A 17,246-nucleotide genomic window follows, 5' to 3' on the forward strand; every position below is an offset into this window, starting at 1 on the left:
GGGCTGGAGGAAACGGTTGTGGTGCATAAACACCCTCCAGGGAGCAGAGGAGTGACATGTATCTCTGCTGTTAAACTCCAATTCTGCCTGAACTTTATATATAAGAATTCCTACTTGGAGTCAGGGTAACACAGCACAGAAACGGCCCCTGGGCTCACCTCGTCCATGACGAATTTTCATCCCACCTACACGAATCCCATTTACACACAACAGGACCTTATCCTTCTACTTACTGGGGATTATTTCATCGATTATCCGTAGTGGTTTCAGAAGGGGTTCAAACTGCACCAATAGTTCATTGCAGATTTCATCCAGAAAGTGCTTCAGGCGAGAGTGGATTTCTTGCTAAATAGCGACAGAGATGGACAGGTGAATGTTAATGCAGTGCAGTCCTGTACTACTTCTAACCACCACACAGTGGCAGCGTTCACCAATACCCTTCTCAGCAATTTGTGGACGGATTAAACAGTGTTTGATGAAAAGGGCTTAAATTTCTTAATCAGGAGGCCCCAAAGTGCACTGGTCAAAATTGGTAAATTGGTTTATTATTGCCATGTATCAAGGTACAGTGAAAAACTTGTCTTGCATACAGATCAATTCATTACACAATGCATTGAGGTAGTACAAGGGAAAACAACAGAATGCAGAATAAAGTGTCACGGTTACAGAGAAAGTGCAGTGCAGGCAGACAATAAAGTGCAAGGCCATAACGAGGTAGATTGTGAGGTCAAGAGTCCATTTTATCGTACTGGGGCCGTTCAATAATCTCATAACAGCAGGATAGAAGCTGTCCTTGAGCCTGGTGGTACGTGCTTTCAGGCAGGTTTGCAGACGACACAAAGGTTGGTGGTGTTGTGGATAGTGTAGAAGATTGTCGAAGATTGCAGAGGGACATTGATAGGATGCAGAGCTGGGCTGAGAAGTGGCAGATGGGGTTCAATTCGGAGAAGTGTGAGGTGGTACACTTTGGAAGGAAAACTCCAAGGCAGAGTACAAGGTAAATGGCAGGATTCTGGGCAGTGCGGAGGAGCAGAGGGATCTGGGGGTCCATATCCACAGATCCCTGAAAGTTGCCTCACAGGTGGATAGGGTAGTTAAGAAAGTTATGGGGTGTTAGCTTTTACACATCAAAGGATTGAGTTTAAGAGCCGCGAGGTAATGATGCAGCTCTATAAAACTCTGGTTAGACCACACTTAGAGTACTGTGTCCAGTTCTGGTCGCCTCATTATAGGAAGGATGTGGAAGCATTGGAAAGGGTGCAGAGGAGATTTACCAGGATGCTGCCTGGTTTAGAGAGTATGCATTATGAGGAGAGACTAAGGGAGCTAGGGCTTTACTCTTTGGAGAGAAGGAGGATGAGAGGAGACATGATAGAGGTGTACAAAATATTCGGAGGAATAGATAGAGTAGACAGCCAGCGCCTCTTTCCCAGGGCACCAATGCTCAATACAAGGGGGCATGGCTTTAAAGTAAAGTAATGGGTGGGAAGTTCAAGGGAGATATCAGAGGGAGGTTTTACACCCAGAGAGTGGTTGGGGATGGAATGCGCTGCCTGGGGTGGTGGTGGAGGCTGATACATTGGTCAAGTTCAAGAGATTACTAGATAAGCATATGGAGGAATTTAAAATAGAGGGATATGTGGGAGGAAGGGGTTAGATAGTCTTAGGTGAGGTTTAAAGGTCAGCACAACATTGTGGGCTGAAGGGCCTGTATTGTGCTGTACTGTTCCATGTATCTTCTGCCCGATGGGAGGCGGAGAGAAGAGAGGATGTCCAGGATGGGTGGGGTTTTACGCTGTTACATCAGTTGTATTGTTGTACTGTTACAACAATACTGTAGGAGGCACAGATGCCAACTTGAGCCCAGCACACTGCCACAAACAGCAAGCTATTAATGAATTCTCAAGCCCTGCAGGTGACTCTCCACATCACGCACCGCCCTGACTTGGAAGTATATTCCCAGCCATTCATCTTCACTGGGTCAAATCCTGGAAAACCTTGCCCTCCCCAACACCTTCATCAGGACTGCAGCAGTTCAGGGTGGCAGCTCACCCACCACCTTCTCACAGGTAATTACAGACGGGCGATAAATGCTGAGCTTGTTAGTGATGCCCGCGTTCTGTCAATTAGTAAATAAACGAAATAATCTGCTTTGGGGATGTCGGTTGAGGGGTAAATGTTATCCAGGGTACCGAGATCTCCCTGTCCTTATCTGGATTATGGTAGTGGGATATTTGACATCCTCAGAGAGAGAGAGAGCAGGCAAGGCCTCAGTTCAAGGACTCATCCAGAAGACAGCAAATCTGACAGTGTTGTGTTCCCCAAGTACAGAAACCAGGACTCAAAGTGGCTCAAGGACAGCTTCTATCCCGCTGTTATAGGACTCTTGAACAGACCTCTCGTATGCTAAAGAAGAACGCTTGACCTCCCAATCTACCTTGTTATGACCTTGCACCTTATTGTCTGCCTGCACTGTGCTCTCTCTGTAACTGTGACACTTCATTCTGCATTGGAGACACAGGAGACTGGCCCCAGCGCCCCATCCCCTACCTGGTCCTGCTTCCACCTGCCATAAACCTCTCCCCTGAGTGGTTCCCATTCCCACCTCCTCTACGTCAGAGTCCAGCACCAGTAGCCCCTTGTGTTCCTGCTCATGTCACTCCAGCAGCTGTCTCCAACCCTCACCCTCCCCTCCTCCCACCTCACTCCAGCAGCAGTCTCCAACCCTCACCCTCCCCTCCTCCCACCTCACTCCAGCAGCAGTCTCCAACCCTCACCCTCCCCTCCTCCCACCTCACTCCAGCAGCAGTCTCCAACCCTCACCCTCCCCTCCTCCCACCTCACTCCAGCAGCAGTCTCCAACCCTCACCCTCCCCTCCTCCCACCTCACTCCAGCAGCAGTCTCCAACCCTCACCCTCCCCTCCTCCCACCTCACTCCAGCAGCAGTCTCCAACCCTCACCCTCCCCTCCTCCCACCTCACTCCAGCAGCAGTCTCCAACCCTCACCCTCCCCTCCTCCCACCTCACTCCAGCAGCAGTCTCCAACCCTCACCCTCCCCTCCTCCCACCTCACTCCAGCAGCAGTCTCCAACCCTCACCCTCCCCTCCTCCCACCTCACTCCAGCAGCAGTCTCCAACCCTCACCCTCCCCTCCTCCCAACTCACTCCAGCAGCAGTCTCCAACCCTCACCCTCCCCTCCTCCCACCTCACTCCAGCAGCAGTCTCCAACCCTCACCCTCCCCTCCCACCTCACTCCAGCAGCAGTCTCCAACCCTCACCCTCCCCTCCCACCTCACTCCAGCAGCAGTCTCCAACCCTCAGCCTCCCCTCCTCCCACCTCACTCCAGCAGCAGTCTCCAACCCTCACCCTCCCCTCCCACCTCACTCCAGCAGCAGTCTCCAACCCTCAGCCTCCCCTCCCACCTCACTCCAGCAGCAGTCTCCAACCCTCAGCCTCCCCTCCCACCTCACTCCAGCAGCAGTCTCCAACCCTCACCCTCCCCTCCTCCCACCTCACTCCAGCAGCAGTCTCCAACCCTCACCCTCCCCTCCTCCCACCTCACTCCAGCAGCAGTCTCCAACCCTCAGCCTCCCCTCCTCCCACCTCACTCCAGCAGCAGTCTCCAACCCTCAGCCTCCCCTCCTCCCACCTCACTCCAGCAGCAGTCTCCAACCCTCACCCTCCCCTCCTCCCACCTCACTCCAGCAGCAGTCTCCAACCCTCACCCTTCCCTCCTCCCACCTCACTCCAGCAGCAGTCTCCAACCCTCAGCCTCCCCTCCTCCCACCTCACTCCAGCAGCAGTCTCCAACCCTCACCCTCCCCTCCCACCTCACTCCAGCAGCAGTCTCCAACCCTCACCCTCCCCTCCCACCTCACTCCAGCAGCAGTCTCCAACCCTCACCCTCCCCTCCTCCCACCTCACTCCAGCAGCAGTCTCCAACCCTCACCCTCCCCTCCCACCTCACTCCAGCGCAGTCTCCAACCCTCACCCTCCCCTCCCACCTCACTCCAGCAGCAGTCTCCAACCCTCACCCTCCCCTCCCACCTCACTCCAGCAGCAGTCTCCAACCCTCACCCTCCCCTCCCACCTCACTCCAGCAGCAGTCTCCAACCCTCAGCCTCCCCTCCTCCCACCTCACTCCAGCAGCAGTCTCCAACCCTCAGCCTCCCCTCCTCCCACCTCACTCCAGCAGCAGTCTCCAACCCTCAGCCTCCCCTCCTCCCACCTCACTCCAGCAGCAGTCTCCAACCCTCACCCTCCCCTCCCACCTCACTCCAGCAGCAGTCTCCAACCCTCACCCTCCCCTCCTCCCACCTCACTCCAGCAGCAGTCTCCAACCCTCAGCCTCCCCTCCTCCCACCTCACCATCTGCCTCTTTCCTCTCCCTTTGCCGCCATCCCTCCTTCACCTGCCACTGTCTCCCAACTCCACCCTCGCCCCCCTCCCCTACCTGGCCCAACTTGCCTGTCATCTTACACCCCTCCTCAGCCCACCAGTCGCTGACTCCTGTCTCCTCACTCCCCTTCTACTCTTCATACCGGCCATCCCCTCTCTCCACTCTCAGCCCTCATGCAGGGTTTAGACCCGAAATGTTGACGATTCCTTTCCTCCCACAGATGCTGCTCGGCCGCTGAGTTCCCCCAGCAGATCATTTGTTGCTCTATATTCTGCATTCTGCTTTTTTTTACCTTCTGTACTACCTCGATGGATTTACGTATGGATGGCATGACAACAAAGTTTTCCCACTGTATCTCAGTACATGTGACAATATTAAACCAATTTGAGGACCCACAGCAGCAGTGGGTCAACCCCACCCACAAAACGGCAATGAACTTCCATTCCTGACGAGAACACAGCTCAGCCCAGGTGTCAAGTGAATGAGGGTCAGGGTTCACCTGTTGGGGCCAGATTCCTCATCTGGCAGGGGGTCACCCCACCCTCCGGCCACTCACCTTTAACAGATCGAGCTGGTCTGTGAGCTTCCTGCAAGTGGCGGTGAAGATCTGCTCCTTCTGGCTGTGGCTGTGTTGTTCCATGTGGGATTTCATCCGGTCAAAACAGCGTGGTCCAGACTCCGAAGCGCACACTGCGGGGAGTGGGGAGGGTTAGGGGGTTAATCTTTCAGCTGCTACAACAGATCCAAATCAGATCCGTAGTCAGTTGCAGTCAAACATGGCAGCCAATTTGCACACAGCAAGTTCCCACAAAGTAACAAGTTGACAACATCTTTTGATAACATTGATCAAAGAACATTTATCGTCCACCAGAGTGAAACTGCCCCTCCTTGACGATGTGGTGATCTCTGAGCAAAGAAACTCCAACAGGGTAGCACTCCCTTAGCGTTGCCCCTACAAATGTACAGTGCTTGCTCAGCAGTACCGTGCTCTCTCAATACTGCCCCTCCCACAGCACTGCCCTCTCCACAGTGAATGTCTCAAATAGTACCACTGCTTCCTCAGTACCACCCCTCCCAGTGTGACCCTCCCTCAGTACTGCCCCTCCCACAGTGACCCCTCAGTGTGACCCTTCCTCAGTACTGCCCCTCCCACAGTGTGACCCTCCCTCAGTACTGCCCCTCCCTCAGTACTACCCCTCCCACAGTGTGACCCTCCCTCAGTACTGCCCCTCCCTCAGTACCGCCCCTCCCTTTGCACTGCCCCTCTGATCACCAACTTGGGAGTGGTGATTAAATTTCTGGAGCGGAATTTGTGCTTCCTGATGAAAGCACGGCGTGGAGTGCCATGGATATCAGCTCACCAAACTGTGCCAGAGCCAGGCAGGGGCGAGACACCTCACTTCCTCTCTCTGACCACGGGCCTCGAAAGGATCTGGCCCCCGTGCCCTTGCTGAGCTGAGTTAGGCTCTGCACACGTCCAGTTAAATGCTTAAATGGCTGGCGAAGATCCACTTACCCAAGTAGGCCGGCATCATCCCAGCCTGAACGGCTGGAGTCAAGATCCTGGAGATGATTCGCTGCCGTGCTGTGATGTCATGCAGGAGCATGATGGCAAAGTTCTCCAGCTGTACGTGTGGGCGAGAGACGAGGAGGAGGTGTGGGGAGGGGGGGTGAAGGAGGAGTAGGGAGAGGAAGAGATAGAGAGAGGGAAGGGTAAAGATGGGGGGGGGGGTAACAAGGAGGGAAAACCAGAGAATCAGAATCAGGTTTATTATCACTGACTTAGATAATGTGAAATTTGTTGCTTCGTGGTGTAAAGACATAAAATTACCATATATCACAAAAATAGTGCAAAAAAGGAATAACAAGGTAGTGTTCATAAACTGTTCAGAAATCTGACGGCGGAGGGGAAGAAGCTGCTCCTGAATAGTTGAGTGTGGGTCTTCAGGCTCCTGTACCTCCTCCCCGATGGCAGTAACGAGAAGAGGGCATATCCCGGGTGGCGAGGGTCCTTCGTGATGGATGCTGCCTTCTTGAGGCACCGCCTCTTGAAGATGTCCTCGATGGTGGGGAGGGTTGTGCCCGTGATGGAGCTGGCTGAGTCTACAACCCTCTGCAGCCTCTTGCGATCCTGTGCATTGGAACCTCCAGACCAGGCGGTGATGCACCAGTCAGAGATCACAGGTCTCAAAAATTGGGACTGCCATGGAAAAATTAAACTGCAACAAAAGGCCTGATCTCACTTCATAAAAGCACAATCGTGCGTCACAGTGGGGTACAACTGGTAGAGCTGCTGTCTCACAACCCCGGACACTTGGGTTTAATACTGACCTCGGGTACTGTCTGTGTAGAGATTGCACGTTCTCCACGCCCTGGTTTCTTCCCACATCCCAAAAATCGGCTGGTTTGAAGGTTAGTTGGTGTGCAAGTGAGTGGTAAAATCTGGGGGGAGGTTCGGCTTGTCAGCAAACACCCTAACAAACTTCTACAGATGTACAGTTGAAAGTGTCCTGACTGGTTGCATCACGGTCTGGGACGGCAATTCAAATGTGCAGGAAGGTAAGAAGCTGCAGAGAGTAGTGGACTCTGCCCAGTACATCACGGGCACATCCCTCCCCACCATCGGTGGTATCTACAGGAGGTGCTGCCTCAGGAAGGCAACATCCATCAAAGATCCCCACCATCCGGGCCGTGCCATCTTCTCGCAGCTCCCATTGGGCAGGAGGTACAGAAGTCTGAAGTCCCCACACCACCAGGTTCAAGAAGGGTCTCAGCCCGAAACATCAACTGTCCATTTCCCTCCAATAGATGCTGCCTGACCTTCTGAGTTCCTCCAGCATTTCGTGTGTGTTGTTCAGGAACAGCTACTTCCCTTCAACCATTCGGCACAACCCTAATCACTACAGTTCAGCAACACTATCACCACTTTGCACTAAAATGAACTTTGTTTTATTTGTTCTAATTGTGTTCTTTCTTGTAAAAATTGTGTATAATTTATGTTTAATTCATGTTTTCCTTGTGATTGCTGCTTATCTGATGCTCTGTGCCTGTGATGCTGCTGCAAGTAAGTTTTTCACTGCACCTGTGCACACATGGACTTGTGCATCTGACAATAAACTTGACTTTGTCTTTGGGAATGTGGGGAGCACAAAATGGGATTAGAGTAGGATTAGTGAAAAGGATGCTTGATGGTCAGTGTGGTCTCGGTGGGTCAGGTCTATTTCCGTGCTCTCCCATTCTATAGCACGTTGCTCTAGTAGTGACATTTACTGAAGCACCCACACATACAAGTCAGAGTCATACCGCACGGAAACAGGCTCTTCGGCCCAACTGGTCCATGCTGACCAAGGCAGCCACCATGCTAGTCCCATTTGCCCCATATCCCTCTAAACCTTTCCTATCCACATACTCATCCAAGTGTATTTTAAACGTTGCTATTGTACCTGCATCAATCACATCCCCTGGCAGCTCTTTCCACACACCCACCACCGTCTGCATAAAGAAGTTGCCCCTCGGGTCCCTTTTAAATCTTTCTCCTCTCACCTTAAACCCATGCCCTCTAGTTTTTGGTTCCCTTTCCCTGGGAAAGAGACTGAGTGCGACCTCTCTACCTATGCCTCTCATGATTTATACACCTCTATAAGGTCACTCCTCAGTCTCCTATGCTCCAAGGAATAATGTCCTAGCCTGCCCGACCTCTCCCTATAACTCAGGCCCTCGAGTCCTGGCAACATTCTCGTAAATCTTCTTTGGACTCTTTCCAGCTTGATGACGTCTTTCCTGCAACAGGGTGATCAGAACCGCACACAGTGCTCCAAGTGTGGCCCCACTGACATGCTTTTTATTTACCTGCTCATTTTGGGAAAACCTCCCTTACTGTCTGTGCAAGGTTCAGTGAATGCCCAACCCCAAAAGCTTTGCTGGTGCCTCATTCCTCAATCCATGAGAGATGAGATGGAGGCACAGGGAGATGCCAAGAGATAAACAGACACAACTATTTCAGGAGAGGATCTGTGAGCCTACTGCAGGAGTCTCTGTGGACAGGCTGGGCCTAATTCATCAATTGAGAACTGAATGAAAAGGCAGCTGGGGCTCATTGCTCTTCGAGGATAGAACTCACCAAACACCAGACAGCGACAACAAAACAAGAAGCTGGAGGAACTCAGCCAGTCAGAGAGCATCTGTGTAGAGACCCGAAACGTCGACTGTCCATTTCCCTCACAGATGCTGCCTGACCTGCTGAGTTCCTCCAGCATCTTGTGTGTTGCTCTAGATTCCAGCATCTGCCGTCTCCTGTGTCTCCAGAGAGGGGCAGTTCTCAATTCACCCTCAACTCTGCAAACATTTCCCATATGCCAGACCTGATCCTCTCATCCAACCACTTCCTACCGGTTTTACTTCCCGAGCGGATGCCACTTAACAGTGGGGCTGACACATCTGCCTGTTCACTCTCGCAATGAGTGGGGGGTGAGTCAAAAATCAGGGTAGGGGAACGTTGGACCAGTTAGCTCAGGAGTGGAGGGTCAAGTGCAAAACCATAAGACCATAGACACAGGAGCAGAATCAGGCCATTCAGCCCATCGAGTCTGCTCCGCCATTCGATCATGGCTGATTTATTTTTCCCTCTCAACCCCATTCTCCTGCCTTCTCCCCGTAACCTTTGACACCCTTACTAATCAAAAACCTATCAACCTCCGCTTTAAATACACCCAACGACTTGGCCTCCACAGCCGTCTGTGGCAATGAATTCCACAGATTCACCACCTCTGGCTAAAGAAATTCCTCCTCATCTCTGTTATAAAGGGACGTCCTTCTATTCTGAGGCTGTGCCCTCTGGTCCTAGACTCTCCCACTACTGGAAACATCCTCTCCACGTCCAGTCTATCCAGGCCTTTCAATATTCGAGAGGTTTCAATGAGATCCCCCCTCATGCTTCTGAACTCCAGTGAGTACAGGCCCAGAACAATCAAACGCTCCTCATACATTAACCCTTTCATTCCCAGGATCATTCTTGTAAATTTTCTCTGGACCCTCTCCATGCCAGCACATCCTTCCTTAGATATGGGGCCAAAAACTGCTCACAGTACTCCAAATGTGGTCTGACCAACGCCTTATAAAGCTTCAGCACTACAAGCTTGCTTTTATATTCTACTCCTCTCGAAATGAATGCTAACACTGCATTTTCTTTCCTTAGTGCCAACTCAACCTGCAAGTTAACCTTTAGGGAATCCTGCACTAGCACTTCCTCGTCCCTTTGCACCTCCGATTTCTGAATTCTCTCCCCGTTTAGAAAATAGTCTACACCTTCATTCCTTCTACCAAAGTGCATGACCGTACACTTCCCTACGCTGTATTCCATCAGCCACTTCTTTGCCCATTCTCCCAGCCTGTCCAAGTCCTTCTGCAGACTCCCTGCTTCCTCAACAGCCCACAAGTTTGCATATGATACCACCAGTCAAACAGCGATGAGTCAGAGTACAGGAAGGAGATAGAGAGCCTAGTGGAAATGGTGTTATGACAACAACCTTTCCCTCAATGTCAACAAAACTAAAGAGCTGGTCATTGACTTCAGGAAAGGGGGCGGTGTACATGCACCTGTCTACATCAATGGTGCTGAGGTCGAGAGGGTTGACAGCTTCAAGTTCCTGGGAGTGAACATCACCAACAGCCTGTCCTGGTCAAATCACATAGATGCCACGGCCAAGAAAGCTCACCAGTGCCTCTACTTCCTCAGGAGGCTGAAGAAATTCGGTTTGTCCCCTTTGACTCTCACCAACTTTTACCAATGCACCATAGAAAGCATCCTATCTGGAGGCATCACGGCTTGGTACGGCAACTGCTCTGCCCAGGACCGCAAGAAACTGCAGAAAGTTGTGGACACAGCCCAGCGCATCACGGATACCAGCCTCCCCTCCATGGACTCTGTCTTTATCTCTTGTTGTCTTGGTGAAGCAGCCAGCATAATCAAAGACCCCACCCACCCAGGACATTCCCTCTTCTCTCCTCTTCCATCGGGTAGAAGATACAGGAGCCTGAGGGCACGTCCCACCAGACTTAAGGACAGCTTCTACCCCACTGTGATAAGACTATTGAACAATTCCCTTATACAATGGGATGGACTCTGACCTCACGATCTACCTTGTTGTGACCTTGCACCTTATTGGACTGCACTTTCTCTGTAGCTGTGACACTTTACTCTGTACTGTTATTGTTTTTACCTGTACTACATCAATGCACTCTGTACTAACTCAATGTAACTGCACTGTGTAATGAATTGACCTGTACGATCAGTTTGCAAGACAAGTTTTTCACTGTACCTCAGTACAAGTGACAATAATAAACCAATACATTACCTGCCCGTATCATCCACAAACTTGGCCACAAAGCCATCAATTCTGTCATGCAGATCACAGTGTGGTGTGGCAGACCCACATCAGGACTGGCACAGGTCTGCCTACTGTGGGCACTAACCTTGGCGCGCACAGCAGAGAGCTGCTGGCACAGAATATAATTGATGGGCTGAATGTCCCCCTCAATCCGTCTTATTCGCTGCAGCAAGTCGTTGAAGAAATATTCCAGTTTCCTCAGGACAGCAGCTTTAAACCTCACCAGGTGCTGTGGCACAGAAGTACTGCAGGGAGCAGGAGTGGGACAAAGGAGGGTGAAAGAGTGAAAGAGAGGGGAGAGCCACAGAGTCACACAACACAGAAACCTTCGGCCCAACTGGTCCATGCTGCCCAAGATTCCCATCCCAGCCAGTCCCATTTGCCCATGTTTGACCCATATCCCTCTAAACCTTTCCTGTACATGTACTTGTCCAAAGGTTGATATTGGACCCACATCTGCCACCTCCTCTGCCAGTTTGTTCCACATACCCACCACCCTCTGTGTGAAGAAGCTGCCCCTCAGGTCGCTTTTAAATCTTTCCCCTCTCAGCGAGGGATGGAGAACTAGGAGCTGGGGGGGGGGGGGGGGGTTATTCTGGAGGTGGGGATGGAGGGGAACATGAGGAGGAGAGCAAGATGGAGCGGGAGGGAGGGAAGTAGGAGGGAGAAGGGTAGTGGCGAGGGGAAGAGGTTGTGGGAGGGGTCTGGCTTATTAGGGGGCTGAGATGTAGTGGGAGAGAGGAAGAAGAGGGGAGAGGAAGTGGGGGAGAAGGGAGAGGGAGAGGAGGGGAGAGGAAGAGGGGGGGAGGGAGAGGAGGGGAGGGGAGGGAGAGGAGGGGAGGGGGAGGGAGGGGCGGGGAGGGGGCGAGGGAGAGGAGGGGAGGGGAGGGGAGGGGAGGGGAGGGGAGGGGAGGGGAGGGGAGAGGAGGGGAGGGGAGGGGGAGATGAGGGGAGGGGAGGGGGAGAGGAGGGGAGGGGAGAGGGAGAGGAGGGGAGGGGAGGGAGAGGAGGGGAGGGGAGAGGGAGAGGAGGGGAGGGGAGAGGGAGAGGAGGGGAGGGGAGAGGGAGAGGAGGGGAGGGGAGAGGGAGAGGAGGGGAGGGGAGGGAGAGGAGGGGAGGGGAGGGAGAGGAGGGGAGGGGAGGGAGAGGAGGGGAGGGGAGAGGGAGAGGAGGGGAGGGGAGGGAGAGGAGGGGAGGGGGAGGGAGAGGAGGGGAGGGGGAGGGAGAGGAGGGGAGGGGGAGGGAGAGGAGGGGAGGGGAGGGGGAGAGGAGGGGAGGGGGAGGAAGAAGAGAGGAGGGGAGAGGAGAGGAGGGAGGGAGAGGGAGAGGAGGGGAGGGGAGAGGGAGAGGAGGGGAGGGGAGAGGGAGAGGAGGGGAGGGGAGAGGGAGAGGAGGGGAGGGGAGAGGGAGGGAGGGGAGAGGGAGAGGAGGGGGGGAGAGGGAGAGGAGGGGGGGGGAGGGAGAGGAGGGGAGGGGCGGGAGAGGAGGGGAGGGGAGGGAGAGGAGGGGAGGGGAGGGAGAGGAGGGGAGGGGAGGGAGAGGAGGGGAGGGGAGGGAGAGGAGGGGAGGGGAGGGAGAGGAGGGGAGGGGAGGGAGAGGAGGGGAGGGGGGAGGGAGAGGAGGGGAGGGGGAGGGAGAGGAGGGGAGGGGAGGGAGAGGAGGGGAGGGGAGAGGGAGAGGAGGGGAGGGGGAGGGAGAGGAGGGGAGGGGGGAGGGAGAAGAGGGGAGGGGAGGGAGAGGAGGGGAGGGGGGAGGGAGAGGAGGGGAGGGGAGGGAGAGGAGGGGAGAGGGAGGGAGAGGTGGGGAGGGGGAGGGAGAGGAGGGGAGGGGAGGGAGAGGAGGGGAGGGAGAGGAGAGGAGGGGAGGGAGAGGGAGAGGAGGGGAGGGGGGAGGGAGAGGAGAGGAGGGGAGAGGGAGAGGAGGGGAGGGGAGAGGGAGAGGAGGGGAGGGGAGAGGGAGAGGAGGGGAGGGGAGAGGGAGAGGAGGGGAGGGGAGAGGGAGAGGAGGGGGGGAGAGGGAGGGGAGGGGAGAGGGAGAGGAGGGGGGGAGAGGGAGAGGAGGGGAGGGGAGGGAGAGGAGGGGAGGGGAGTCAGAGGAGGGGCGGGGAGGGAGAGGAGGGGAGGGGAGAGGGAGTGGAGGGGAGGGGGGGGAGAGGAGGGGAGGGGAGGGAGAGGAGGGGAGGGGAGGGGAGGGAGAGGAGGGGAGGGGAGGGAGAGGAGGGGAGGGGAGGGAGAGGAGGGGAGGGGGAGGGAGAAGAGGGGAGGGGAGAGGGAGAGGAGGGGAGGGGAGGGAGAGGAGGGGAGGGGAGAGGGAGAGGAGGGGAGGGGGGGGGAGAGGAGGGGCGGGGGGAGGGAGAAGAGGGGAGGGGAGGGCGGGGCGGGGGGGGGAGAGGGAGAGGAGGGGAGGGGAGAGGGAGAGGAGGGGAGGGGAGAGGGAGAGGAGGGGGGGGGGAGGAAGAAGAGGGGAGGGGAGAGGAGAGGAGGGGGGGAGGGAGAGGAGGGGAGGAGGGAGTGAGAAGAGGGGAGGGGAGAGGGAGAGGAGGGGGGAGAGGGAGAGGAGGGGAGGGGAGGGAGAGGAGGGGAGGGAGAGGAGGGGAGGGGAGGGAGAGGAGGGGAGGGGAGGGAGAGGAGGGGAGGGGGAGGGAGAGGAGGGAGGGGAGGGAGAGGGAGAGGAGGGGAGGGAGAGGGAGAGGAGGGGAGGGGAGAGGGAGGTGGGAGGGGAGGGGAGAGGGAGGGAGGGGAGGGGAGAGGGAGGCAGGGGAGGGGAGAGGAGGGGAGGGGAGAGGAGGGGAGGGAGAGGAGGGGAGGGGAGAGGGGGGAGGGGAGAGGAGGGGGAGGGAGGGGAGGGGAGGGGAGGGAGAGGAGGGAGAGGAGGGGAGGGGAGGGGTGGGAGAGGAGGGGAGAGGGAGGGGAGAGGAGTGGGGAGAGGGAGAGGAGGGGAGTGGGGAGAGGGAGAGGAGGGGAGGGGAGAGGGAGAGGAGGGGAGGGGAGAGGGAGAGGAGGGGAGGGGAGAGGGAGAGGAGGGGAGGGGAGAGGAGGGGAGGGGAGAGGGAGAGGAGGGGAGGGGGGAGGAAGAAGAGGGGAGGGGGGAGGAAGAGGAGGGGAGGGGGGAGGAAGAGGAGGGGAGGGGGGAGGAAGAGGAGGGGAGAGGAAGAGGAGGGGAGGGGAGAGGGAGGGGAGGGAGAGGAGGGGAGGGGAGAGGGAGGGGAGGGAGAGGAGGGGAGGGGAGGGGAGGGAGAGGAGGGGGGAGAGGGAGAGGAGGGGGGAGAGGGAGAGGAGGGGGGAGAGGGAGGGGAGGGGAGAGGGAGAGGAGGGGAGGGGAGAGGGAGAGGAGGGAGGGGAGAGGAGGGGGGGAGAGGAGGGGAGGGGAGGGGAGGGGGAGGAGGGAGAGTAGTGGAGGGGAGAGTGAGAGGAGGGAGAGGAGGGGAGGGGAGAGGGGGGGAGGGGAGAGGGAGAGGAGGGAGAGGAGGGGAGGGGAGGGAGGGAGAGGAGGGGGGAGAGGGAGAGGAGGGGGAGAGGGAGAGGAGGGGGAGAGGGAGAGGAGTGGGGGAGAGGGAGAGGAGGGGAGGGAGAGGAGGGGAGGGAGAGGAGGGGAGGGGAGAGGAGGGGGGAGAGGAGGGGAGGGGAGGGGAGGGAGAGGAGGGGAGAGGGAGAGGAGGGGAGAGGGAGAGGAGGGGAGGGGGAGGAAGAAGAGGGGAGGGGAGAGGAAGAGGAGGGGAGGGAGAGGAAGAGGAGGGGAGAGGAGGAGGAGGGGAGGGGAGAGGAAGAGGAGGGGAGGGAGAGGAAGAGGAGGGGAGGGGAGAGGGAGGGGAGGGAGAGGAGGGGAGGGGGGAGGGAGGGGAGGGAGAGGAGGGGAGGGGAGGGAGAGGAGGGGGGAGAGGGAGAGGAGGGGGGGAGAGGGAGAGGAGGGGGGAGAGGGAGAGGAGAGGGAGAGGAGGGGGGGAGAGGGAGGAGCGGGGGAGAGGAGAGGAGGGGAGGGGAGAGGGAGAGGAGGGGAGGGGGAGAGGAGGGGGGAGAGGGGGGGAGAGGGAGGGGGGGAGAGGGAGGAGGGGGGGGGAGAGGGAGAGGAGGGGGGGAGAGGGAGAGGAGGGGAGGGGAGAGGAGAGGAGGGGAGGGGAGGAGAGGGAGAGGAGGGGAGGGGAGACGGAGAGGATGGAGGGGAGGGGAGGGGAGAGGGAGAGGAGGGGAGAGGGAGAGGAGGGAGGGGAGGGGAGAGGAGGGGAGGGGAGGGGGAGGGGAGGGGGAGAGGAGGGCGGAGAGGGGGGGGAGAGGGAGGAGGGGGGAGAGGGAGAGGAGGGGAGGGGAGAGGGAGAGGAGGGGAGGGGGGAGAGGGAGAGGAGGGGAGGGGAGAGGGAGAGGAGAGGAGGGGAGAGGACCGGCGGGGAGAGGAGAGGAGGGGAGAGGACCGGCGGGGAGAGGAGAGGAGGGGAGAGGGAGAGGAGGGGAGGGGAGAGGAGGGGAGGGGAGGGAGGGGAGGGGAGGGGAGGGGAGGGGGAGAGGAGGGGGGGATGAGGGGGGGAGAGGGAGGGGGGGAGAGGGAGGAGGGGGGGAGAGGGAGAGGAGGGGAGGGGAGAGGGAGAGGAGGGGAGGGGAGAGGGAGAGGAGGGGAGGGGAGAGGGAGAGGAGGGGAGAGGGAGAGGAGGGGAGGGGAGGGGAGGGGAGGGGAGGGGAGGGGAGGGGAGGGGAGGGGAGGGGAGGGGAGGGGAGGGGAGGGGAGAGGTGGGATCGAGTGGGGAAGAGGCAACAGGGAAGTGGGTGGGAGCGAGAGGTCAGGGAGCGGGAGATTGTGAGGGTTAGGGAGGGAGCAGGAGGGTGCACAGACAGAAAGGAGAGGGGGAGAGGCAGAGGGACTGGGGAGGGAGAGGGGAGAGACCAGTTATGGGAGTTGTTTGCTCCCTCCCATCCTCACACACCTCCAACCCTCTCAGGCGCCCTCAAACAAGCACTTCCCCTCTGCCACTCTGCCTCCCCTCGACTCACACCTCCACCCTCCTCCCCATGTAACACCCTCACGTGCCCTTTCCCCTCCTCCACCGCCCTTCGCCCCTCCCTACTCAACACTTCCCTCCTCTCTGCGCACCTCCCCCCCCCTCCCACGCCTCTTTTTCCTTTCCCTCTACCCAATTCCTCCCCACCCCAAAACCCCTTGTCTGTGCCCAACACCCACCGTCCCCCAGCCCCGGCCGGTACCTGAACTCCTTGTTCCACACCACCTGCAGGTGGGTTAGCAACGGTCGGCTCAGCTCCTCGTTGAAGTCGACGGCTCCACATGCGGGAGAGGAGAAGGTCCCGTAACGGCTACACGTTGCCTTATAGGTTGCATATGGAAACCCAATGGGAGGCTGCTCAGAGGGAGGGAAGAGATTACTGTAAGTGCCACCAGGAATACACTGGGTTAACACAGCACAGGGCTCTGGGATTAGAGGAGGCCACTTGGCCCAATATATTGACACTTAAGAAAGCCTCTCCAATTAGTCCTTGCCCTTTCTCCACAGCCCTGTAAATATTGCCTTTTCAGGTAGCCAGTTCCCTTCAAAACTTTTTGTTGAACCTGCAACCACTGCCCTTTCACACAGTGCATTCCAGATCATGACATTTCACTGCAGAAAAGATTTTCATCTTCCCCTGGTGTGTGTCTCAGGTGCCCTGTCCTTTGGTTACCAGCCCTCCTGTCATTGGATGAAATAAAAAAATAATGCAGATAGTGGGAAGATACATCCCTGTAAGTCCCTCTGGGCCACAGTCCAACCATCGAACATCAGGCCATTGTTTCCCAGAGCCACACACCTCACTTCCTTGGGAGACCTTCCTTCCACAGCTCCCCTACCTTGTCGTTCTCCAGCCCTGCAGAGTCCGCCTGTACCTCACGCCCCAGGTCCACGGGCAGGTCTGTACAGGCAGACCCATTGTTTCAGCTGCTCTTTCTCCATTCAGCTCATTTTTCCCTTCCTCGGCCCCATCTCCCCTGGTCCAGTCCCTTCCCACTTACACCCACGGCACTTCGGACACCCCTCTGCCAACTCACCAGTTTCCAAATGTCCCGACTGGTTCACCTTCACCGTGCAGGTACAATCCCTCGACCTCCATCCCACACTCAGAGGGTTAGAGACCGTCTGCTTCTTCCTTCAACGGAGCAGAACCTTCTCCAACACACTCACCCACCTGGCTGAACCTGTCCTCACATTCAGCAACTTCTCCTTTCACTCCACTCACTGTCTCCAGATCAAAGGTTCAGCCGTGAGACACACAGAACAGAACAAGCTCGGCCCCGCTCCCCCCGACTCGTTCTCAGGTACATCAAGGACTGAACCGGTGCTGCTTTCTGCACTCATGTGCAACCTGAAAATGTCATCTCTTCCTCCAATTTCCAGCCTGCTCTCAGCTTCACTCGATCCACCTCCGACACTTCCCTTCCCTTCCTGGATCCATCTCCATCTCAGCTCACTCTACAGAGTATCT

At 57.0% G+C, this 17,246-nt stretch overlaps 1 protein-coding gene across 9 annotated transcripts in view; it reads right to left on the reverse strand.

Moving 5' to 3' along the window:
* The window catches only part of LOC127570897 (uncharacterized), a 111,729-nt gene that overhangs the window by 22,442 nt on the left and 72,041 nt on the right, over positions 1 to 17,246 (reverse strand). For all 9 annotated transcript variants that reach the window (XM_052016808.1, XM_052016805.1, XM_052016806.1 and 6 more), the window contains 5 exons: positions 15,978 to 16,129; positions 10,874 to 11,033; positions 5,919 to 6,027; positions 4,959 to 5,092; positions 234 to 345 (listed from right to left, as the gene is read on the reverse strand). In XM_052016808.1, coding sequence (XP_051872768.1) covers positions 234 to 345; positions 4,959 to 5,092; positions 5,919 to 6,027; positions 10,874 to 11,033; positions 15,978 to 16,129 — 667 coding nt within the window. The remainder of the gene's footprint in view (positions 1 to 233; positions 346 to 4,958; positions 5,093 to 5,918; positions 6,028 to 10,873; positions 11,034 to 15,977; positions 16,130 to 17,246) is intronic.

This window comes from Pristis pectinata, chromosome 5 (genome assembly GCF_009764475.1).
Source record: "Pristis pectinata isolate sPriPec2 chromosome 5, sPriPec2.1.pri, whole genome shotgun sequence".
In the NCBI taxonomy this organism is placed as follows: Eukaryota; Metazoa; Chordata; class Chondrichthyes; order Rhinopristiformes; family Pristidae; genus Pristis; species Pristis pectinata.